Here is a 25,589-nt window from a genome sequence, read left to right as displayed (position 1 = left end):
GATGGGGTGCTGAGTGTACATTAATGAGAAATAAAATGAACTTTTTTGATTTTGGCAAATGGCTGCAATGACACAAAGAGTGAAAAATTTAAAGGGGTCTGAATACTTTCCGTACCCACTGTAGATAGATAGATGGCATGCACATACATACATGCACACATTTTCCTAAACACTTGCTTTCCATCACTGGTGGTAAAAATCTGATATGTCAACATACCTGCAGTGATGGTGTCAGCACTAATGGATGCCTTTAAATCAATGGTTTCAAAGTCACGGAGCTGTAGTTTGTCATGGCTCCCATCATTTATCTTTTCATTCACATCTGTAGTGTTCATAGCATCCACATAAATATGTCACCTGCTTCAGGACAAACAACATTGAACCTGTACATAAGGACATATTGATTTGTACTGATTTAGATGTACTACTTTTTGCTTTTTAAGCATATGAATGTAAGAATAATCAACCTTATCGTTGTGTACTGCAGCCCCAGAGTCCGATCTGTCACTGCGGTTTTGTAGCTGTTAGTGATGAGTGGACATCTAGGAAATTGTAGAGTAGTTAATCTATTATTAATATCCATTTTTGAGAGATTCATAACGTAGATGAAAGGCAGTACAGGGATTTCCTGACAGATATATGACAGTGTGAGATCTTGCTTTCCCTTTCATTAATAATTCAAGTAATTCAAATAATACTTACCTTATGTAACCCAATGACATATTGAAGTATATTTCTCAGTTGTTTTAACCATTTGATGGACAGAGAATGGAGTAATCAATTCAGGAGGATACAAGGGAAGTGAATATTGTATAATATAACTACATCAGTTGACTCAACAAACTTTAATCTAGTTAATCTGATGAATGGAATCAATATCCACACCCATGTAATCTTTAACAATATGTTTACATTGTTCACAAATTGTACTGTGTTTATCTTGTCTTATTGCTATCTGCATGCTATGTTTCCTATAAACATATATACATATTGTAGCCTACTTACTTTACATGGTATATTTCAGAAGTAGATGATCCAGCATGCAGTATCCTTTAGGTCCTTCAGTGACCTGTCAGCTGTGATGAGTGAAGGTATAACTGCATCATACAGGCTTTTTCACAGCCTCTCTCTCTCTCTCTCTCTCTCTCTCTCTCTCTCTCTCTCTCTCTCTCTGTATGGTGTAAGGCTAGGTTTTTTGTCCTTCAGTGGACAGAGAGAGATGACAGCATGTGTTAACATGGTTATAAAAAAAATGTTGTTATTAATACAATATATAATATAATTGTATTATATTTTACATACTGTTCTGCAGGTGACAATATAAAACACTGTGCCTCTCTGAGCCCTAGTTATAGTCACACCAAATGAATGGATGTAGTCTATTGAATCTTCTTGTAACAAATCCAACAGGGGGCGGTAGTGTGACTTCGGATGTTTATTTTTCTTCCTCGACCGACGAAGAAGAACGCTGACCAATGGCGGAGAGGAGGAGTTGAGCCGATTGTGAGCGACGTTAGCACAACGCTAGCAGTTGAGCTAATAGTTTAACTGTTTTTCGACAAGAATATTTGCTGTTCCTGCGCTATATATGCTGAACGACCAGACCTCACATAATGGTACGTGGTCTTAAACGGCTTTTATTTATGTTAGACGTATGATTTGGCAAAGTGAAGTCATTTTATTTGGTCGACTAGCAAATAGGTTACACCACCGTAACTTCGCATCTGTTAGGAGCGTGTTATGATCCAGTTTGAGTTATGTATTTAGTTTAATTTGCATGATTTGTCCTGTGTAAGCCGAATATTATAAATAAGAAAGTAGCTGTGCTGTTGTTAGGTTACAAGTTTGTGTTTATGTGGTACTGCAAAGTAAGCTAACTGTACTGTAAATGTCAGTGTAGCTGATGCTAAGCTAACTGACTGGCTGTTGAAGCTATCTTTAGCACATACTGTAAGTTACTGTTCATACAAGCTGCGTAACAATAAGTTTGCATTTCAACACATTAAAAGCTAATCGTGGGGCTAACGTTATGTCTTGGTCCTCACAGTGTGTGACATTTTCCAAAACATTTTTAACAAATGGTAAAAAGTAGGAATTGTTATACCAACAAGCAGAAAGGCTGTGATTTGACAGAACCAGCGTCCTTATTAAGGAAAGTAGTATATGTATCATTCAACAGCGGCAGATACTCCGATACATATTATACTTTTTAGGACAGTGAAATGTCAGACATCGACCAAGTCCCAGGGCCTGAGAACAGTAGTATGGAGGGTGAGAATGCACCACTTTACTGCATCTGCCGGAAACCAGACATCAACTGCTTCATGATGTAAGTTCACCACACCAGTGCTGTTTCAGGCACCCCATTGCTGCATATGCATATTGCTTATACTTTCTACTTTTTCTGATGACAGTGGCTGTGATAACTGCAGTGAGTGGTTCCATGGACACTGCATTAACATCACTGAGAAAATGGCCAAGGCAATCCGGGAGTGGTACTGCATGAGATGCAAAGGTGATGATAAATTCTTTTTTTTCCACAGTATTTAACATTGAATATGTCAGATACCAGGTAAATTAAGTAAATGTGATTGCTCTATTATTTCTGCAAGTAGATGAAGATCCCTCACTGGAAATTAAATACAGATCAAAGAAAAACCGAGAGAAGGAGACTGAGCCTGACAGAGCTGAAAAACAGTACAGCACCCCAAGTACTCCTGATTATAAGAGTGAAAGGAGGCGTGGATCAAAAGTGAGTTTGTCTTTTTTTTTTCCAGTTCATATTTACTTTTATAATAACAGGTTTAAATAATTGTCTGTTTTGAGTTTTTAAACTAATACAAAAGGAATGACTTCCCTATATACAGGATGACAGGGTGCAAAATTTTTTTTCTTTGATTTAACAGTTATCCTTACTTAATTTTTCATAGGTGAAACGTTCAGTCCGCATGTGTGGGGAATGTGAGCCCTGCAGAAGGACTGAGGACTGTGCCCAGTGTGACTTCTGCAAGGATATGAAGAAGTTTGGAGGCCCCAATAAAATCAGACAGAAGTGCAGGTTTAGGCAATGTGAGGTTCGAGCCAGGGTAAGACGAATAATCATTTATTTAAAATTTGTTCGTGAAGTGCACTAATAATGTATTTATGTATTATCTTACAAAACACCACTTGGGCAGCGTTGGTGCAGTGGTTAGCACTGTTACCTCTCAGCAAGAAGGATCTGGGTAGATACCCAACTTCTCACACATTGTTGAACGGGTTTGGCTCCAGCCCCTTGCGACCCTTTATAGGATAAGTGGGAGAGATAATGGATGGATGGATCGATCTCTGATGGATTTGTGCAATCCCTTGTGGCTGTGTTGGAAAATGTACAACCTGTTGCTTGTTGTTGTATGCAGAAAATGCTGCGTGTGAAGGATGAGGAGTTCTCTTTGCGAGAGCGGAGAGACAATTCCTACCACAGACGGAGACATTACTCTGAGGACTATGACAGTGAGGCCGAACTCTATCAGCAGTACAAGGCAGCAGGACTTGAAGACAACATGGTAGCAGGACATTCGATATGATTTTATTACATATACACATGCTCATATTAAATGTATTCTCAGCAGCTAAATCATTTAGCAGAAAGTGTTTGAGTAGTTCTTTGCTGACCTCTCACCCAGATGTGGGCTACTGATGACGACGATGAACCCCCATTCAGCCCTGTCATGCGTAAGAAAGCCGTGAAAGTAAAGCACGTCAAGAGAAGAGAAAAGAAATTTGACAAGAAAGTAAGACTTGTCTTTATAGAAAATATCATTATTTAAAATTCTGCCAGGTCTTAGGAAATGATAATAATACATCTGGTAACATTTGTTCTGCTTCCTCTGTTATTTTAACTATTCAGAAGGAGTCCCGTCGCCACAAACAAAAGCAGAAGCATAAAGACAGAAGTAGACACAGTGAGAAGGGGGATTTGCGGGATAGTGGAGGGCTGCGTCAGTGTCTGGGGCCAAGCTGTGTGGAGGCAGCAAGGCCCAACTCCAAATATTGCTCTGAGGACTGTGGCATGAAATTAGCTGCCAAGTAAGAAATGCCACCTATTTATGCATTAGTGTGTTTTTGTTGGGATACATACTGTATTCCAGACACATGCTCATAACAAGACAAGCATAAACCTAAAATTAATTTGAACAGATGGTTATTTTACCAGCTGCTCACTGGAGTGTTTGAAACTTCCCTTGATAATAACTGAAACCTTGTTTAATACTTCTTAATACTTAATCAAGCAGCCATTTACTGCTTAAATTGCAGCCTGTCAAATGTTTGTATTCCTATGACAGTAGTATTGCTCCACCTAGTGCTAGATGAATTAAATGCAGATAAAATGGCTGTGGTGACTATGGTGCAGTTCGTTTTATGTCATTAATGTCTGTTGAACCAGAATCCATTTTTAAACCAATAGTTTGTAACTTTGTTTTGAAATGATTCATCTTTTCATATTTCAATTCATAGCCGGATTTATGAGATCCTCCCTCAGCGCATCCAGCAGTGGCAGCAGAGTCCCTGTATTGCTGAGGAGCATGGGAAGAAGCAGCTCGAGCGAATCCGCCGGGAGCAGCAGAATGCCCGGCTGCGCCTCACTGAGATGGAGCGACGCTTCCACGAGCTGGAGGGAATCATTGCCAAGGCCAAGCAGCAGGCGGTTCAGCAGGATGAGGAGGTGAGCTGGCAGTGGCCAACTTCCTTGTACATGCAGTTACACAGCTTCATGCTGTCAGCTTCTGAAGCATTCTTTGTGTATTTGAAGAGGAAGAAGAAGAACAGAAGTTTAATGTTTTGGTTAAAATGTTTGTGTTCTGTTTCCAGGTGAATGAAGGTGACAGTGATGACACAGACCTGCAGATTTTCTGTGTATCTTGCAGTCATCCCATCAATCCAAAAGTGGCACTGAGACATATGGAGAGGTGTTATGCAAAGGTAATTATTTTTTAAAATCATCTTTTTTCCTGCCTTCCTATGAATGATACCTATACACCAACTAAAGCCCAATGTCTATTTGCCCAATGATTATCTTAACAGTACGAGAGTCAGACATCTTTTGGTTCCATGTATCCTACAAGAATTGAAGGGTAAGAAAACAAAAAATCTAAAGTTGGCAGTAATTTTCTCTAGATTCTTTGCTTTACTTATACTTTCTTTTTTTTCACAGAGCAACCCGGCTCTTCTGTGATGTCTACAATCCTCAAAGCAAAACGTACTGTAAGAGGCTTCAGGTTCTGTGTCCTGAACATTCCAGAGATCCTAAGGTCAGTGGATACTTTGAGCCACTAAAATCCTATGAATCATAAAAACTGCTAGAGGCTTCATAGTATTTGTGTTGAACCTGCCATCTTTTGAGTTGTTTTTCTCTTCTGGAGTCCAGGTCCCAGTGGATGAGGTGTGTGGATGTCCCCTGGTGAAGAATGTGTTTGAGCTGACTGGAGAATACTGTAGGGTCTCCAAAAGGAAATGCAACAAACATTACAACTGGGAAAAACTCCGGAGAGCAGAGGTGGACTTGGAGCGTGTCAGGGTGGTAAGTCTAATGTGATGACTGCAGATTTAGTAAATATAAGACAACTTTTCCATACCAGCCTGCCAATTTTTGTCATTAAAAAAAAAGCAAAACCTTAGCACTCTGGTATGTGGTCTATTTATCCAATTCGATATAGGAGAATTTGTGTTGATGTCCCCTACTTGAAATTACATCTGATTAAAAGAGGTCCTGGCTCCTACTAAATCAGAATGAATAACGTGTAAAGTAGGGGCTTTAATTAAGACAGTAATTATTTTCAGCATTAACCTTCTTTTTTCTCTCCCTGCAGTGGTACAAGTTGGATGAGCTTTTTGAACAAGAACGTAATGTCAGGACTGCTATGACCAACAGAGCTGGTCTGCTCGCACTGATGTTGCACCAAACTATTCAGCATGACCCCTTGACGACCGATCTCCGTAGCAACAAGGATAGGTAGTTGACCTAGTTTGCACCTGTACATTATTGTATGTAACTTCATATTTGAGTGTTAAGGAGAAACTTATAGAACAATAAAATGATAAAAACTGGTTTTCTAACTAGGTAATTATTTTAAAATGTTTGTATTAAAATTAACTTTAAGGAGGTATATTTTCCTGACTGTTAGATGAACTACTGCTGATTGAAAACTACTGTTTTTAGTATGATTTGCTGTGAATAAATGCCTTAAACCTATTCCAAATGAGGTCTGCAAATTGTAATGTATCTGTAATTTGTGTTTGGCTTTCTACAGTGTACACAGGATGCATTGATTATTATGACTATTACGTGCAACTAAACCGAACTACCCCTGGTTATAAAATACCAATGTGCTGTTAGTTTTGATGCAAAATAAAATATATATATATATATACATATTTCAGATACTCAAGAATATACAAAACAGTGACACACTTTGTCTAATATGACTGAATAGTATTGAATATTGGTATTTATAAAGCTTAAAAATAGGTATTTATAAAGTTTTCACCAACAAAACATTAATGTATCATAGCCAATTATTCGTTTTAATAAGCACTGCTGACTTCAAGTGCTCCTTATAAATTCCTGCTTCTCGGAGCAAAAGCTGTTTAGTTTGGTGTAAAGAGTGCAAATATTTGGGCCCAAGAGTAGAAGTATTCGATTGTGGATACGCTTAGGCCTGGTAGATAATAGTAAAACCATGCACTGACAATGGCGCTGGCAAAGACAACCTATAGGGCTTCACAGTGCTCTCACATGTGTCTATTTAAATTTTAAATGAACCAGGTGACATGTATTAAAGAGGATGTATGTGGGAAGAGAGAAGTCACTCCCATCCGTTCTCACTTCTAAACTCTGCAAAAGGAAAAGGCTTGCTCTCTAACCAGAAGGTTTCCATGAAACATAATGTAGAAGTAATCTATGAAATGAGTGACAACTAATAAAATGTAAAAATATGTTCTTGAGTATAATGGAAATAGTTGATATCGGATAATAGATTAAAGTTAGCCGAAGTAGTGTGGTTGTTGTAATGATGTGCAGTACATGATGTGACTCTACAGCAGGTGCCTGCAGCACCAAGCCATTTCAGTAACCTACTGATACGACCAGTCTGTCATCAAGGGACATATTTCAGTGGATTTTTTTTTTTTAATTATTTTGAAAGACATGGTTTTTATTACCAGTTATCATCACACAGGGTCCTCGTGGTATTCGGGGCTTCAGTAATGGAATGAAAAGCATCGTGTGTAGTTGAAATACAGTTGTAGTTCTCATCATGTACTTAATTAGCCTAATACACGTTTCTGTTTCTTATTGTTATTTATTATTTTAACCGTGGTGACTATTGTAGTACTGTATTACCACTTGAGACATTAGCGATGACTATGATTAAAGTAACGTCGCACTGTAATTGTAATGTAAAGCTAATTGAAAGTATGTGAGTACTTGTATTAGCTCATGGGAGAGTACAGTGTGTAGCTTCAGCAGCGCTGTGAACGGCTTCGGGTCTGTGGGCGGGGCCAATGCCAAGACCAGGGCCCAGGCGGATTAGCATCTTTAGAGTCCAGTCTTCTTTGATGCCACGGCTCTATCGGTTAGTGTTAGCTAGCTAACTAGCTAAATTCGTGCACGGTGGCAGCTAGTTGCTGGAAAGTGGTAGATGCTGTGCCTGTTAGAGAGTATTAGTGTTACCTTCAGTGTGTGCGAGCATATTGGCGGGCCCACCTAATTAATTTCCAACACTTGTAAACTGTGTAGCAGCTCTCAACCTGGAGCAGTCATGGAGGAGCATGTTAGCTACAGCTAACACTGGCTAACGTTAACGTTACTCCTGTTTTGTAACGCCGAGTTGTATTGATGTCGCACTGCTGATGCTGATATTGTGTGTTTTGTGTGTTTCTAAATTAAGTGTTGTATTAGGAAATAGCTGTCGTCATCGCCAGAGAGGGAGGACACTTGCAGTAGGCGATGCTAGCTAACGTTAGCTCTACTGGCTAACAGCTACTGCTGGAAAACTAGATAAACAGATAAAACAGTAAGTGTTGGCTGGTTAACGATAACTGCTATATGTTATATCTGTGGAAGCCACTGTCTGCTCTACTGGGACACAATGTTTGCCTCTTTACTTTGCTATATAAATATTTCGAAATGTAGTACTAGCTAGCTGTAGTTGTCATTGATTAGATTCATTGTTAGTTAGCCAGTGGACTGGGTACCGCTTCTTCAGCCTGCTGACAACAACCATGTCCTTCACCAGGTTCTGTCATGAACTGAGCACCTGTCAACCATGCTGACGGCTCCTCTGCCTGACAGAGCAGTGACGCTGTGTGCGCGGCGAAATCCACAGGCAAAGTGAAATATACACAACTTTAAATGGGACGCAGCCTCGACGGTAGAAGGCGTCTTTGTCCCCAGGAAAACTGTAAGCTGAATCTGTGAAATAATGAACGAGGAACCGCGTAAGAGCCCGATCTGTGGCACAGAGCCTGTGGAGGAGGAAAGCACGGAGAAGAGGAGCAGCAGCGAAGCGGAGAACACCGCCGAGGCAAACAGTCTTGACACAAGTGAAACCACAGGAGAGGTCAAAGAAGAGGTCAAAGAAGAGGTTAAGGCCACTGGGGGAGAGCCCTTTGTTGACTGGTTTGAGCCGCTGGAGGATGATGATGATGCCAATAGTGTTGGAAGGAATGATCCTGAAGAAGAAAGCCTGGCTGGGGAAAGTGAAAGGAGCGAGAGTGTGGCTGGCAGCGAGAAGGCCTTCAAAAAGATATATCAGTAGGTTCATTAATGCTGTTTTACTGCAGCTTGCTGTCTTGTAACATTGTAACACGGAGTTTCTAACTTCTTGGGTGTCTGTACTGTAATCTGGTAAAGAACAACACTATACTTGGATTTATATTTTTTTATGGCCATCACTACAGCTGTTGTGAAAGTGATAAAGGGTTAGAGCTGATTGCTCCTTGGTGAAAAGAGTACATTTCATATATAAATTTGCTTTAATTGTTCTGTCAATTTAAAAAAAGAAGTCATTGGAATATCTTTTTGTTTAAACCGGTCTTGGGCGAGTGAGCTCATTTTAAACTTTTGGACAACTTTGCCTAAATCAACCAAAATAAAAATACAAAACAACATAGCTTAACGTAATACTTTTTGGATGATGTCATGGGCAGTCTGGTTTTCCCAGGGTGGTAAAAGGATTAGTTACATGTATTATTCCTTCCTCTTTTATATTAAGGCTTCATATTCCCCGTCGTAAACGATCACATCCTGATGAGGGTTGGGTTGACTGGCCAGTACTTGGAGAAGGTTGGAAACGCAAAGAAGTTGTTCGGCGATCAGGTTCCAGCATTGGCCAGAAGGATGTATATTACTTAAGGTAAATAATGTCTAGTAGAAATAAAAATCACATTTCATATTTGTTTTCCATACTTTATGATAACCTCAATGGACACTTGCACACTTGTACACAACACAGTTATTCTGTCAGAACTACTTTTGATGCCAGCTTATACATAAAACATATATAACCCTCCCTTGGGTGGGTATCAGTTATTGGGTCTGTCATTCTCCAGCCCCTCTCTTGTATCAGACATTGAGAACATATGATCCAGGTTATGAGCATTCAATCAAATTTACACATTTGTGTCACCAAAAACTGAACATTATATACTTTATAAAGGTGGAGTTTGACAGAGCTGTTGTATTAGACTGCAAGAGATAGTACAGGTGTATGAAGTGAGTTTGCTTGATGATCAACAATGTTGATTATAGTGTAGTGGTGTTTTATATACAGTAGTGTGAAAAAGTGTTTGCTCCCTCCCTGATTTCTTATTTTTTTGCATGCATCAAACAAATTTAAATATTAGTCAAAGATAACACAAGTAAACACATTATGCAGTTTTTAAATGAAGGTTTTTATTATTAAGGGAAAACAAAATCCAAAACTACATAGCCCTGTGTAAAAAAGTGTTTGCCTCCCCTGTTAAAACATAACTTTAACTGTGATTTATCACACCTGAGTTCGATTCCTCTAGCCACACACAGGCCTGATTACTGCCACACATTTTTGCAATCAAGAAATCACTTAAATAGGACCTGTCTGACAAAACGAAGTAGACCAAAAGATCCTCAAAAGCTAGATATCAGCGACGACTCATCCAAGAGGTCACAAACGCCAACATCCAAAGAACTGCAGGCCTCACTTGCCTTAGTTAAGTTCACTGTTCATGACTCCACCATAAGTAAGAGACTGGGCAAAAATGGTGTGCATGGCAGAGTTCGCAGAGATGAAAACCGCTGCTGTGCAAAAAGAACATAAAGGCTTGTCTCAGTTTTGCCAGAAAACATCTTAATGATCTCCAAGACTTTTGGGAAAATACTCTGTGGACTGACGAGACAAAAGTTGATCTTTTACGTCTGGTTTAACACCGCATTTCAGAAAAAGAACATCATACCAACAGTAAAATATGGTGGTGGTAGTATGATGGTCTGGGGCTCGTTTGCTGCTTCAGGACCTGGAAGACTTGCTGTAATAAATGGAACTATGAATACCAAAAAATCCTGAAGGAGAATGTCCGGCCATCTGTTCGTGACCTCAAGCTGATGCAAACTTAGGTTCTGCAGCTAAACAATGATCCAAAACACACCAACAAGTCCACCTCTGAATGGCTGAAGAAAAACAAAATGAAGACTTTGGAGTGGCCTAGTCAAAGTCCTGAGCTGAATCCGATTGAGATGCTGTGGTATGACCTTAAAAAGGCGGTTCATGCTCGAAAACCCTCCAATGTGGCTGAATTGCAATTCCGCAAAGATGAGTGGGCCAAAATTCCTCCACAGCAAACACACTAAAGGTGGCCCAACCAGTTATTAGGTTTAGGGGGCAAACACTTTTTCACACAGGGCCATCTAGTTTTGGATTTTGTTTTCCCTTAATAATAAAATCCTTCATTTAAAAACTGCATGATGTGTTTACTTGTTATCTTTGACTAATATTTAAATTTGTTTGATGATCTGAAATATTAAAGTGTGACAAACATGCAAAAAAATAAGAAATCAGAAAGGGGACCAACACTTTTTCACACCACTGTACTTCCGCAACTGCGTCTTTTTCACCTTTAAGTTTGTCGCACCATTACAACTTTACATCTTTGCATTATACCATATGACAAAATTAATCAATATATTAATTGTTTGTATTTATTGCTTATAAAACATGGATACAATAATACATTTCAGAGGGCACATTCTAAATATTTGCTAGATTAAACTTCTAAATTGAATAATTTGCTGTTTTTCTCTTTTTTTCATAATGAATTTATAAAAATATTAAATTTCTCAGTGTTACTTTAGGGTCTGGGAGCTTTTGGGCATTTTTGGCTACATTTGTAATTTTAATGGTTAAACAATTACTTAATCCAAAATTAAATAAACAGATAAATAATCAGAATTTGTTGCAACCCTTATGTTTTAAAATGGTCAAATAAATGTTACTTTCTAATTCACATTGGAACTTAACACGGCATTGTAGTTTTTAGTGGTTGTAATAAAGCTCTTTGTAGTTGTAAGGGTTTTTTTCTTTCATAGTCCACAGGGTGATCGAGTGAGAAGCAGAGTAGAATTGACTTCAGTGCTTGAGGGAGTTCTTGACTTGTCCACCTTTGAATACAAGTCAGGAAAGTTCTACAATGGAGAAGTGCCACCCACAAGAGTTCGAAACAGAGTGAAGGTATTGGCCTCTTTTATCCCTTAAATCCTTTAAGGTGGTTTAGCCTTACAATTAGGTTCCCTCACTTTCTTTTCTGGCAGAGAAAGATCCGGGAACGTTCTTCCTCAGAGTCCAGCTTTTTGGAAAGAGGAGAGGGGGCAGACACTCCTGACTCCTACCACAGGCTCACTCCCAGTGTAGGGCCCAAAGCCTCCAACCAGACAAGCTTCTCTTCACACAGTACAGTGGGAACTCCAAACCAAGCTTCTCAAAATGAGGACACACCTGTAGAAGAAAAAATTAACCTACCCCTTCCCTCTCTATCCAGACCTGTTCCGCTCCCTTCAATAAATGGGGAGATTGGGTCAGAGGACAGTACTCTGTGAGTCTGCTACTACAGTTTATCTGTGTTTTGTGAACTTATCACTAATCACAGCTTCAACAAATAGGACATCATAGTATTTTTCCACTTAATCATAAGGGTTTAAATTTGATGCACTGCTGGGATTGAGACTGAGCATTATATTTCTCTGCAGGGTCTGTGCTAGATGTGGTATCTCCTTCACAGGAACATGGTATGACAAACAAAGGAAAAGGCCCTGCTGTCCTACATGCTGGGGTATGTTATTTTGTATGTGTGTGTTTTTTGAAATAACACATGCACACAAATATCTTCAGATATAAGAAGAGTGATGGAAAAATTGAGGTGTGGTAAAAGTGCTGATTTTCTTGCAATTTTATACGTCTTACACTGTTTATTTCTTTTTGAAATCAGCGGCTTCAAAGACAAAAGAGCATCCGATGATTCGTTTCAGAAAGGTAAAGCAACAAGCATGACTTGCTACATTTTATCCACTTTAACTGTCAAACATTTAGTAAATGGTCCATTAGACACATATCTTGAATAAAATGCTGGATTTAGATATCTCACTGTAGGTCTTGTAATATGAGTAAGTTGCATTGTTGAAAATGATTCAGCATTTATTCACGTTGGCAGTTTAATTTATTTATTTTTAAATCAGGCATGGAGAAAAGGTGCCTAACAGAGATAATTTATATTTTTCAACAGAGAGAAGACAAATTAACTGTGTGTTTTTCATCCAGGTTTCTGGATGTCTTTAATGTGTTTAAAATAAACAAACCTTCCTTTTTGTTTTTATTTGTCACACCTATAGTGGATTCCCTGTGGGCAGTGTGTGGGATGCAACAACACAACCAACTGCGGGCAGTGTGCCAACTGTAAGCATGGACTGCAGAGCCCCGAGTCTCGCAAACGCATTTGCCGGAAACGAAAATGTATATGTCCTATTCGCAAGGTGAGCTGACAGGTATACAACAGTTACTTCCTTAGATGATTGTTGTTTATGTTGCATTTAAACTAATGTCTTTTTTTTCTGTATGTGCCATCAGGGTCCTGGAAGTGCAGGCCTCCTGCAGCCGAGGTCTTACAATGACATTTCTGAGTCATATGATGACACATGCACAGGTTTCCAGGTAAGTCTTGTAAATGATGACTTTTCTTGCTGAAGGTTCAAAGATCTTCGTGTGTTGCATACACAGCTCGTAGACTGCAAGTGTAAAATTCTTTTATAAGCTTTTCAGTGGTAAATTTAAAACATAAATTCCCACATTTTGCTTCTTTAATCAGTAGTGATTAATGATGGCAGAGTTCATGGGATCCCAAAACTGTGTGTTAAATACACCTATTGGCCAGGAACATTCTTTTTTTTCTACAGGTTTACAGTTAGGGTAAGATTTTATTAAGCCCTTAGTTTTTCCAATTTACTGTATTTTCTGGACTATAAGTCACCCCGGAAAATTTCTGGCTTTCAGAAACAAACAAAAAAAAAAACATGCACAAATCACTTCAGTGTATAAGTTGCATTTCTAATTATGCCAGTTACAGTTTAAATTAGCCTGTAGAGAACATAGGCCAGGCATAAAAACAAGCAAAAGTGCATTACAACTTCATGAATCCATGTCAAGTAACTCTGCCAACGTCAGGAAGAAGTGAGGTGGTATGTCCTGTTCCTCACTTGGGTCGTCTGAATGCCGACACTCACAGCTACATACTTCTGCAGCTTTGTCTACTTTTTTTTTTGTGCGGCATTTTCACTTGTGTTACACTAGGAGTTAAAGTTTAATGTGAACATACTTACTTTTGTGAAGGTACAATACTACTTTATAATCTTTATATTTAATATTATGTATTATTACTTTAGTTTTTACTCCTCTCACTAAACATGTTTTATTTTTGCAGCACCCAAGTCTCAAAAACAGTGACACAGAGAATTTCTCAGTAAATGTGGACATTGAAGATGAGGATGACATGTCAACTGATGACGATGATGATGTGAGGTTTTTTTTTTTTTTCCCTTAAGCCACTTTCCTATAAACTCAAAACATATGCTGTATGCTCTCCACCCATTCACAATAAACCCAGATATATGCACTATGAATCACCAGTTGCAACTTTAATTTTTCCAATAGTAGTGTGTAAATGGTTGCAGATTTATATTAGGGGAAAAGTCTGTTTCTTCTTTATTCTATACTGGTTTCCTGGCTCTTCTTAACGGGTTACCACAATCAATTGAACAATTTTGACATTTGTTCACTTGATTGTTACATTGCCTTTATATTTGTGCTGAGTCTCTTATTATTCCTGTTCACAGTGGCATAAGAAGCGAAAGCGACGGTCCTGTGGAGAATGCAAAGCCTGCCTCTGCAGGAAAGACTGCGGTACATGTGACTTCTGCATAGACAAACCCAAGTTTGGAGGCAGTAACAAGAAGAGGCAGAAGTGTCGTCTTCGGCAGTGTCAGAGACAGGCGATGGTAATATACTTCCAGTATTTATGTTTTTTAATTCTTGCAATAATGATCTCTGATGTTGGTTTTAAATATTTCTGTGTTTATATTTGCCAGAGACACTTGCTGCCATTTCAGGTGGGACAAGGTGATTATGGGCCAGATGGCCCTGTGCTGCCGGGCAGGCCTAGACCTCACTACACGTACAGTCGCAAATTAAATTTAAAGAAAAGTAAAGGTTTACACATGAGCTTGGACTTCACCGACGAGGATGATGACAGCAACTTACAAGCAGTGAGTTCTCAGTTTTCTCTTTGAAGATCATTGTGGATAAAACTTCCTCACATTTGACCAAAAGAAATTTGTGAATTCTTCTTGCTGCAATTCGGTTTCACTATTTTTAGATGAATTGGAGCTCTGAGCCTGCCAGTGGTAGCTATCACACCTATGAAGTGAACATGAGGAATCATCACTCAGCTATGCAGGTTTAAAAATATGGTTTTATTAGCACATCCTTGATACCTACCTCTCCAAACCAAAATGAATGTCAACTTAATCTTGATCTTTCAGCATTTGAATCATTCAGATTTAGCACAGCGAAATGGACTGCCTGATGGAGTCCCTCACATCGCCAACCATAACAACTCTCAACTAGTAAGTTTATGTTTTCTTTCATTTTTGTTTTTTAATATATTGTCTTTTTCTTCGAGCATTCAAAAATGTGTTAAATTTAGCACTTGATGGTACAGGGTGAAAGTTTTAAGTTCATGAACCTTGTGTGTTAGAGATATTGCTATAGTAAATAAATGCACTTTTGTGGTTGATTGTGTGCATATTTTTGCTGCCCAGTGCTTAATTTTATTCATCCTGACAGATCCAAAGCCACCAGGGCCTCTTCTCGCTTCCTGTCACAAATGCTTCTGGCACTAGGTCCATTTCCATATATATCTGTTGTCATGCTGTTCTCTGGCCTGTGTCTGTGGCTCTGTTCTGTGAAATCAGGCCTCACTCCAACTCTTCTTTATCCAGGTTTTTTTTTTTTTCCTCTTTTTTTTTTTTTTTTTCTTTTCGTTGTGATTGTGTAGATTATGTCTTGGTGATCTATTAGGTTGTACTTGTCATTACTTGTTTCACCTTTCACTTCATCAGATGAGCATGTATGATCCTATGCTCATATACCAAATAAACATTGACAGATTAAGAGGCTTTAAGGTCTACAATATCACAATTCAATTTTGAATTTCCTCGGGGAAAAAAAGAGCTTATGCATACATACTGTGTGTATACACACACACACATATATATATATATATATATATATATATATATATATATATATTTTTTTTTTAAATTCATTTTGAACTGTGTACATGGAGAACTATGTATTAAAAGGGTTATTCCTATACTGATCTAAACCTACTCAAATTACAGCTGTTTTGGGCTGAAGCACAGCGCCTGAATAAAAACAATAGAAACACTTGTAACAACTCCACACAACAGTTTAAAGCTGATTTTATACTATTCAATTTCAGCTCAGCTGATTTCATATATGAGTTGGTACACTGGGTTGGATGTTGACTTTCACTTTCATAGGTTATAGATAATAGTTTAGCTCATGATTTTATCCTTATCAGTCCCAGAAGCAGATAAGCAGATGGGATAGAGAGAGATCACATGTGGGCAGAGATGGTCAAAAACATGAAGAGGAAGAGGAGGAGGAGGAGGAAGATGAAGAAGACGACGATGAAGAAGAAGAGGAGGAGGAGGACGAGGAGGAAGAGGAGGAGGAGGAGGAGGAGGAGTTGCCGATGGTAAGTGTCCTGCATAAACTTTAAATGTTTGTTCTCTGAAGAACACAGTTAAAGTAAACCTTTTATTGTGTGTTCATTTTTTTCCTCTTGTTTGCAGATCACACAGATCTTTAGTTTGGCTGATAATCCAGCAGAGACTGGTGTTGATTTAGAAAACCAGCTAATGAAACTGCTAAGCTCTTTGCGCTCTTCTGTACTTCCAATCCTATGGTATGCCATAATGGTGGAGGGCCCACAGCTGCAGCTCATCCAGTGCTCTAAACAGTCCAGTATGACTGACACCATGGTGCTGATTGATCCAGGCTTCTGCTATCAGGTCGTTGTCCAAAAGCAGCCGCTCCTTCCCACCCACCCACTGTACGACAACTATCCAACACGCTTGACCTCTGTGACTGAGGTTGTCAATCTGCTTTTGGGCCTGGAGAAGTACGTTGTGTGCCAGGGGCTGCCCCCCAAAGAGCCACAACATAACAAAGATCCAGTCATATTGGATCGGGCATCAACATGTGATTTCTTGGTTAAAAAGAATGTGAGCATCTGTAGTAACTGCAGAGTGCTGCAAGAACTTTAATTACAGCACAGACATAAATACACCTACCATCAGAGCGAACACCAGCTCTCTGGTGCAACTTTGTGCTATTTTTCTTTTTTGTAAATTTTTTAAATTTTGGTTATGAATATATATGACATTCTTCAGCTTTACCTCTGGACAATAATAGTGTGATTTAATGATGTGATGATTTGACACTCACCAAAGGGATTCTAGGAGCTGTGACAATAAAACCCAGGCGTGCTTCTTTTAAGATGTTTTCTGTTGATGTAGGGCTTTTTTCCCGCCCAAGACCGTAATGTCTGAGTTTGGGCAGTGCAATGGATCGACCACTAGCCTGCTGTTGAGCTACACTTTTACTTGAGGAATCCATAACCCTCATCCACCTGCTATAATTACACCTTTGAGTCGTCCTCTCCCTCCACATTCTTGTAGTAATAGTTTCACTCATTCAAGGTTTTGATATATTTCAGTGCAATACAGATACTCTTGAAACCTTTTAGTTACTGTGTGTATGCAGAAAAAAACATACTTAAAAAAAAAAAAGCATTCATACCCTTGTGCATAAATAACTGTTTCAGGGCAGAGACAGCCAATGTCAAACAAGAAACTCAAGACATTTGTGGTTGCCAATATATGTATGAAAAAGAAAGCAAATTTGAAGGATCTCTGGTGTGATGAGTCCCCCAAAAGACAGGCAGACTGCAAGCAGTTTTGCAACCAATATCATACATTCTGACCTGAGTTAATATTTATTCATTCATTGGGTCTGCCTTTTAGATTTATAATTTAAATTGGTTTTATATTGAATATATTTCAGATTATGACAAAAGCTTGATTACATCTGTTCTGACAATATTTTGAAAATGACACAAAAATGCTGGGATACTTTTTAAAAGCACTTTAAATGCAGTTCAGTAAAGCTATGCCTTCATCACATTTTAAGACATGCACTGGAAAGAATGGGTTACGTTTATCTTTAACCACATTTAAGCAACCGTCCCCCTGAGCATTATTTTACATATTCAACACTGTTTTTGGGCGCGATGCTTTCGCACTTCCCTAGACATAGCCTGGTTTTGATTGGCGGATTGAACATCGCAAGTGGAACAATACAAAACTTTATTACCCAGTAAAAGTTATTTTCTCAAATGAAATCCTCAGGTGAAATCAGTGTAGCGTAATCTCACTTTACAGATGATGTTCTGTATTAGGTTGATAGAAATGTGTTAAATCTCAATATGGATTCTTCCATTTTTGTTTTTAACTAGTATGATGGTTGGTTGTTAATGTTTGAAACTTGTGATGGATGTTTGTTGAAATTATATAGTAATGGGCCACTCCCAACCATCCTCTTGATGGTGATGTTCGTAGAATAACTTATCAATGTGACTATATATGCATTTCTGATTTATTTTTAGCTTGGCTTCCTCAAGTAATTGTGATTATGTTGAAATGTCTGGGATTGGTTAAATGTTCTTTTTATAGAAGGTATTGTCGTTTTAGCCTTTGAAATCAAACATAATGCAAAGAATTGAAACAACGATTTTCCATATCTTGTCTTTGTACTTTTGGCGAAGTTGTGTAAATAAACATTTCTTGGTAACCTACTTTTTGTGACTGAAACGTATTGTGAGAGAAAAGCCTAAGAGTTTATATAATTATGGTTTATATTCACACTATATGTCAGGGTTTATGATGTGATGTAACTGACTGTCAGAGTGAGTGGTTTACTTGTTGCTTATTGGTTTTGTTATGAAGCATTGTTTCACTGGAAACCACAGCTAATGCTTTTATATGAAGTCAACCCTACAATTTATGTTATTTAACAAATGTGGACCAAGGCCTGTGTGTTTCAAGTGACTGGTGTCTGTTGCCAGTTGAGTTAATTTTCAGTCCATTGTAAACATAAACCGTTGGTATGCTTTGTTCTTCTAAAAAAAAAAAAAAAAGTCCTTATTCCTTAGCCCAAATAATGTTAATTGTTTTATAGAATTCAGCACTAAATTATAACGTTTTCTGACATTTTTGTGGGTTTTATATGGTTTGAACTTATCCTGAGTCACTAGAACTTTACAAATAATTTTTAAACATGTTCTTAATATAATGTAAAACAGTAAATATTGATGTTATGTCCTGAAGCTTTAAGGAGCATTTTAAGAAGTGTTGCTCTTTGCTGGCAAATTTATTTAAAAAAACTGTCTTTGGAGAATCAGTGTGTGGGCCCCAGGGTTGGGGCCGCTCCAGAGGTTGCGCATCGGTTCATGCTACTGCGTTTTGTCTATTCAGCGTCATTAAGCGCGTGCCGGCGCCACAGCTGGGAAACAGTCAGTGTGTGACTGGATAACATGTAACATCTGGGAGGGGCGTCATTGCTGTGACAGCGCGGAGCTAGTTGGCTGTGTGAAATAGAGGGCTTTCATTCGGTGCGGAAGGAAAACCTTTCTTCCTCCTGAAAGCAGGTCTGCCGAGATGCGCAGGACTCCGACGCAGCGGAGGTCGCGAGGCAGCTGGTGAATCACAATTGGGATACGGAGCCGCCACGAGCGAGAAGCGTTCTTGTGCACAGCGACTTGCCGCGCGTTTTATTAATTAAAGCCGGGTTTTTTTTTTATTTTTTATTTTTATGTTTTTTTTTTTGGGAGGATTTTGTCCTGTCGTCTGACGCTGTGGAATGAATTCTTTGTGTTCGGTTTTGTCACAGGACCACGGAGACCTCGGAAGGCATCGGTCATGCTCTGTGGTAAGAGGGGGATTCTGCTCCGAGATGTCCACATCATCCTAACTGGGCGTTTTAATGAATTGTCGCCAACTCAACCTTTAACGTTACTCTCTACAAAAACAGCTCGGCCTGCTGAGCGGTCCCTAAAACGCTGTTTGATACCACCATTAACGCAAAATTGGGGTTTGGCATCGTGTGAGTTAGTGACACACCTGCGACATGTTACAGCTTTCATTAATTACTCCGGTGTGTTTTATTATCAGCCGTTGCTGCAACGACTATGCAGATGCAGGATGGCCGCTGTTGCAGCCCCTGAAGTCGGGCTTAATGTGGGAGACACATGCTTTATGCCTTCCACACTGAGCTACGCCTGTAAAATGAAATGCAAGGACTGCCTGAAAAGGAAGACAGCACGTCCTTTAAAAATAAATAAATAAATAAATAAATAAAAATTCTACTTGTATTGTTCCAGCGCCTGTAAACAAGAACAACTGTTTGTGTGGCGTGTCCATTTAAAGGCAGGGAATGCCAGGATTGCAACCGCATCTGCATAAATTCAAATGAGAAGCTTTAAAAGAGGGGAGAGAAAAAAAAAAATCTGTCATGCTTCGTGGGAATACACAACTTCTCCCTGTTGCTGCATTGTTGAGGAGTAAAATATTCAGAAGCATGCTGCTATCGCTGTCTGCTGGGCCTTGTTGATTCCACTGGTCTCAATAAATGCTGCTCGTTCTCATGCAGCAGCGCTAAGCCCTATTATTAACAGATTCCTGAACAAGGATGTCTGTCTGGATCTTGGGAAAAATGCATCCAGAAGTGCTGTGTAGGTCAGAGTGTGCCTTCTGGGTGATCTACTGGTAGTCCACCTTTTGGTGTATCTGGGAAACACCTCCGTGTTTTCAGAAGAGGAGTTTCCTTTTTGACTGCCAAGTGTTGAAAGTGCTGATTGTTCCTGTTTTAGGGTTCTTCTATTTACAGGGGCCTTAAATTTATGGACCGTTAGTCCATTTGCATAGAGGTTTGGTTTAGCTGTTTTATTGCAGGGGGAGCTAGGAGACCATTCCTGCTCAGTTTCATCCTGATCAGGAGGATTTTGACACATGTTGATGTTTGTTTTCATCCCTTTCTGCTCACTGGTGCCTTCACGTTGGTAGCACGGCACTGAGAGTGTTACACTTCACTGTGAAATTGGACCTTGACCCAGATTGGTGCAACTGCAATAGTACTTTCACCATTTTGTTACAAGGTGACACTGCCACTTTTCTAACAGCCTTAAGATATGTACTGACATGATTTGAGCTTCTGGTTCAGTAGTAAAACATCTAGGTTTAATGGGGAATTGAAACAGCAAACCCTTTTTTCCCCCTTGGTGCTTAAGGGATCAAGTACCAGACCTTATCAAGTGCTGAAAACAGACCAAGGCAGTAGTGCTATGGGTAGGAGACAGAATTTACCCACATGTCCTCAGTTGTAAAGAATTAGATAAGGCTGTAATGCATGTGCAGCAATGAATGTAAGTGCATGGCTGTGGTTGCGCATCATAAGCAGCTCTGAACACCCTCCAAAATCAACAAAGTAGATTACAGCCATGGTGGAACATGAAAACGACCCAGGAATACATACAGAAATCCCTCCAGGTGTTACAGGGCAAAGGGAGTATGCATACAAATAATCCCTTTGGATGTTAGCACCACATTCCTTTCTTTATTACTCCCCCCACCTTAGCTTAGCAGAATCCAGGTGGATAGCAATCACCAAAATTGCTTTGTTTTACCCACGGTTGTTGTGTCAAACACACAAAGATGAGTGTCAAGGACAGGAAGGAGAAACGGTGAGCCACAGGACTGGTCGGTGCAAGTTAAGCTGCCCTGCACAGTGTCGATAAGTATGTTATAAATCAGTTTTCATGGATATAGAGAGAACAAGAAGAGATCACATTAGTATAAGGGCAGGGGGTCGGGTCACCTGATCTTCTGTAAGCCCTTCAGAGTTCTTTGATTGGGGTTGGTCAGGTGGTGGAAGTTCAGTAGTAAATCCTCTACACTGAATCTGCTGTATGTCCCAACAAATCTCTTCTTTTGTCCTGAGACTTGAGGTGTACCTCAGATGTTGGTGTGCAGATAAAAATCACGTTACTGTTCTTTTAGAAATGGAAGAAATCACAGTTCAGAGGCTGCACAGAGCAAGAAAAGCACTGAAACTAAACCTGCTAACATGATGTGGGGATATTTCAATGCCGCACAACGATAAGCACCACTGGCCTAGTTCTGACTCTTCAGAAACAGTTGTGGGAGCCTCGTGCTTGTCTGACAGGAGCTGCAGAGTTGTAACTCTCTCTGGTTACCATGTGTTAGTTCACAACAGTAGCAGCAGCTGTGTCAACACTAACAGTCAACACAAGGGCCAGCCTCACCTGTTCATAGTGAGCTTGAGGCGATATTTCAGCTGCTGTTTTACATCAGTTAATCTGAGCAACCTGTTGAAAGAGACTAAAACAAATAGACTGTCTCTCTAATTGCAACAAATATCAGATATTGTTACAGGAATACCAAACATATTAAGACACGCTCAGCGGTATGTTGTTGAATATATCTGCTACATAAATACTGTTGACAGCAGTTGCCTTTTCCTGGGACTCTTAGGCCAGATAAAAGCTGACAGCACAGAGTGAAGACCTAGAGCTGTTTTCAAGGGATGAGAAAAGTTCCTGTAAAACTATTGCCTATAGGAATTTAGCTGCGCTATGAATGTTGTGATCTAATATGTATGACTTCAAAGCTGAAGAAAGAGCAGTGCAGTTTCCTTGTGTGGACACAGTAAGATTGGACCTACCTTATAGGCTTCAGTGTTCAGCCCGTTGGACTTGAATATTAAACTCCTCGCTGATTTGCATTCGTGCGATGCGCGCTGCACAGGGGCAGCTCTCACTCATCTCACAGCTCATGTTTTAATCAACATGGCTCCCACAGTGCTATCTATGCCACCATCCAGAACCCATCCCTCATCCCCTGACACAGGCTAAGTCAACATGTGCTTGACGATCGTGTTCATACTCATATCTCCTCTGATCCTTGATGCTTTTTGTGACTCTGTTTATCTGATTCTTCATTGTCCTGCCATGTCTCCTGCAGCCTTCTGTCTGGAATGTGATGCAGTCTCCTGTTGTTGTACCTGTACCTCTGCACACATCTGCATGCCAGATGTTCAAGCATTTAGCACTTGATTTCTTTCAGTGAGAGCTCTGATTTTCTCAGGTGTTGTTGGACTCGGTGGTTAGAGGGTGACCTGTTGCAGTTGACTAATGCTCACTGTTCTTCTAGCCCTTGTCTTTGCCTACAGTGCTGCTTGCGTTTGTGGTAATGTGAATATATTTATTTTGGATATATTTATTGCTTAACACTCCCTGCTGCTGTGTTGTTCTGCATTTTGGAAAGATCTCTTTTCACGTTATGCCACATATTAAGATGTCTCTTTCTGTCATTTTATCGGGCTTGCATTTTCTTTCTTTTTTTGGTTGCCTCCATTTCTGTTTTAGTTGCTGCTAAATTTCTATTAAAAAATCTCATTCTTTTAATTGCAAACACAACATGCCCCTAAGCACATTGCACCTGGATGTGCTGTATGTTACATGAAAGTAAAACCGCTGTGGAATTCAAATAATACTTACAGTGATTAGTGTACCCGCAGTGTAACCTTTGCTGAAACAGCAGACAATTATGAATAATGGTACATGTTGTGATATACAAGACACACTGGCTGTATGCATGCCAGGTAAAGAAGAAAAGAGGGTAGGGTGGTCAGGGCGAGTCTAATGTGATGAAACTTTGCTCGGACAGTAGCATATCCTGATGCATTGTGTTTAGATGCCACCAGTGTGCATTGCCCTGAAGACGAAGAAGAGTCTTTAAGTCAGACTTAGCAATGTGACCTACACACACAATATCTACTCACTATTGTTTGCTAATGTCAGCTAACATGAGCTACTATTTGCTGCTGGTCAAACCAGACCAAGTGAGGCTCTAGCAGCTAAACCAGTGTGTTTAAGTATACTATATAACAATACTAACAATTTGTTGCTTAAAATGACTGTAATATATCTGTTTTAGCAGAAGAAAATGAAACACTCGGTTAACCAAGAGCACTGAATGATTGTTAGTTTCCTGAAGAGATACAAGGCACATTTCACTGAGTGAAAAGAATAGCACTAGGTTTCCAGGCAAATGTTGTGGTTTCTCGACAAAGCCATTCTTAAGAGGCATGGCAGCCTTTTGGCTCTGGTATTCAGCTGCCCACTGAGGGCCCAGATGAATACCAAATGTCTCTCTGTCTCTGTGGGTTTGCTCTGTGCTCAGCTGCTCAGCAAAGCACAGACATGACAGAGCAATGCCCTTTCCCAGGTGAAAGTCCTTTTCAGTCTATTAGATTAGCTTAGAAATGTTCATCATGGACTCCGTTTGTGTGGCACAGGATTGTCTGAGCGGTGGCCATAACTCTGCCGCTTGTTTGTGTGAAAGGCTCCTACTTGTCTGTCAACGGGAGGTCAAGCATCCTGGCAGTTTACACATGTACATGAGCAAAGAGAACTTACTGGTTCTGTTCCAGGACAGGAGCCAACTGAGACTAGGTGGAAGCATTTCATTTATGTCTTTACACAATGCGAGCCTCATTCTTTATGTTGTTTGAGTCAGGAAAACAGAACACTTTGTCTTACTGATTCCCCCCCCTCCCGCCCCCAAAAAACTGGTCAGTTAGTCAGAGATATGAGACAGCTGCTTAGTCTAAATGTTAGATAAATGTTTCCTTTTGAAAGATGTGATGCTGGCAGAGGCAGTCTTTGGATGGGTAATCTGATTCAGCCCTTGAGGCCTTGCATCTAGATTTGTGGGTTGAATGGAGTCGTTTTATGATTTACTCGACTGGCAAGGAGACAGCAAGTTGCTTGTTTATGGCAGCAATTTGTGAGCAGCATTGAGTGAGCGGCTTTTGGCAGAAAACGTTATTGCTATTTTTGGATGTCAAGTCTCTATTGGGTATTAGGGAAGAGGCTTTGTTTGTAATGAGCCTCCATTATACAGGGAAAAGTGCACATGAAACATTGCTCACTTGCTGCAGACGAGTGAAGGCATCTCTAGCCTAAGGTTGTTTTAAAAAAAAAAAAAAAAAAGTTACAGGCAAATTTATCCAACAAATTTATCCAATATGATAATGTAATACTACAGGACTGAATTTATGACAACAGCAAACCAAAACTCCACTTTCATTCCGTCACTTTGCTTCTGGCTCTGTTCCTCTGGCTTCCTCTCTCTTCTTTTGTAGCAGCAGCTACTGAGACATAAAACACAAAGGGTTTAAGTTTCTTCCTCTCTCCTTCTCTCCATACATTATTAATGTTACTTATCTCATTTTTCCTTCTCTTTGTAAGTGAAGTGGTCGCTAATTACATCTTGGAGCTAATTTTAAAGTACTTCTCACTTTCAGAATGCCTTAAGGTGCAAGCTAAGTTATAATCAAACTTTTATTAAACTTTTCATATTTTCTAGTTGCTCTCTAAAACTAGCTAAATGCATTTTTATGATATGACTTTTTATATTGTCATATCTGGGTTGAGAGTGCTGGATTATACTACGTGCAGTGCAGATTGACTTTCACCTTGCAGATTCTTGGATCATATTTTACAATCACAGAAACATAAAAATATTGTTCCACTGTTTTTTTGTTTTGTTTTTTTTCAAGGCTTTGGCTCTAGATATTTGAACAGAGGTGCATTGGCTCCCCCTCATGGTACCTGGTGTCAATTGCTCTAAAAGATACTCATGTTTATCTACTGCTGACTCGTTAAAAATGCAGCCATTGACTCCACATCTCAGGGCAACACATGGCTACTACTGCAAGGTTGTTCTTGAGAGAAAAAGAAACTAAACTTGAACAGACTTTGTAGATGAATCTCAGCTGCAGTTAAACTTCAGTTTCTTTTCC

General features: G+C 39.5%; 2 protein-coding genes across 4 annotated transcripts; both read left to right on the top strand.

The window, feature by feature from the left end:
- Positions 1–1,460: 1,460 nt before the first annotated feature.
- Positions 1,461–6,232, top strand: cxxc1b (CXXC finger protein 1b). The gene is made up of 14 exons (XM_026305818.1): positions 1,461–1,616; positions 2,214–2,329; positions 2,415–2,515; positions 2,616–2,752; positions 2,931–3,086; positions 3,399–3,545; positions 3,666–3,773; positions 3,890–4,068; positions 4,498–4,705; positions 4,852–4,962; positions 5,065–5,114; positions 5,195–5,291; positions 5,408–5,560; positions 5,850–6,232. Exons 1-14 carry the CDS (start codon positions 1,614–1,616, stop codon positions 5,994–5,996), a joined length of 1,713 nt encoding a protein of 570 aa, XP_026161603.1. The 5' UTR covers positions 1,461–1,613; the 3' UTR covers positions 5,997–6,232.
- A 1,346-nt stretch (positions 6,233–7,578) lies between these two features.
- mbd1b (methyl-CpG binding domain protein 1b) lies at positions 7,579–18,502 on the top strand. 3 transcript variants are annotated; one of them, XM_026307648.1, is made up of 17 exons: positions 7,587–7,613; positions 7,929–8,054; positions 8,277–8,794; positions 9,255–9,395; positions 11,603–11,744; positions 11,825–12,105; positions 12,260–12,342; positions 12,499–12,542; positions 12,899–13,039; positions 13,134–13,217; positions 13,984–14,076; positions 14,396–14,557; positions 14,648–14,824; positions 14,935–15,015; positions 15,101–15,184; positions 16,165–16,341; positions 16,439–18,502. In XM_026307648.1, exons 3-17 carry the CDS (start codon positions 8,463–8,465, stop codon positions 16,910–16,912), a joined length of 2,496 nt encoding a protein of 831 aa, XP_026163433.1. In that variant the 5' UTR covers positions 7,587–7,613; positions 7,929–8,054; positions 8,277–8,462; the 3' UTR covers positions 16,913–18,502. The 3 variants fall into 3 exon arrangements, with proteins under 3 accessions (XP_026163434.1, XP_026163433.1, XP_026163432.1); XM_026307649.1 differs by lacking the exon at positions 7,929–8,054 and having other exon boundaries at positions 7,579–7,613; XM_026307647.1 differs by lacking the exon at positions 7,587–7,613 and having other exon boundaries at positions 7,620–8,054.
- The last annotated feature ends 7,087 nt before the right edge of the window (positions 18,503–25,589 follow it).

Source organism: Mastacembelus armatus, chromosome 5, assembly GCF_900324485.2.
Source record: "Mastacembelus armatus chromosome 5, fMasArm1.2, whole genome shotgun sequence".
Taxonomy (NCBI): Eukaryota; Metazoa; Chordata; class Actinopteri; order Synbranchiformes; family Mastacembelidae; genus Mastacembelus; species Mastacembelus armatus.
Note: the sequence above shows the minus strand (reverse complement) of the source record. Positions and strands in the feature narration are given on the sequence as shown.

Excerpts from the sequence above, each read along its gene's own strand:
- cxxc1b (XM_026305818.1), top strand. Across the intron at positions 5,115-5,194 it reads TATCCTACAAGAATTGAAGG|AGCAACCCGGCTCTTCTGTG; the intron begins GTAAGAAAACAA and ends TTTTTTTCACAG. Across the intron at positions 5,292-5,407 it reads AACATTCCAGAGATCCTAAG|GTCCCAGTGGATGAGGTGTG; the intron begins GTCAGTGGATAC and ends TCTGGAGTCCAG.
- mbd1b (XM_026307649.1), top strand. The coding sequence starts at position 8,463 with ATGAACGAGGAACCGCGTAAGAGCCCGATCTGTGGCACAGAGCCTGTG. Across the intron at positions 14,077-14,395 it reads CAACTGATGACGATGATGAT|TGGCATAAGAAGCGAAAGCG; the intron begins GTGAGGTTTTTT and ends TCCTGTTCACAG. Across the intron at positions 16,342-16,438 it reads AGGAGGAGGAGTTGCCGATG|ATCACACAGATCTTTAGTTT; the intron begins GTAAGTGTCCTG and ends TCTTGTTTGCAG.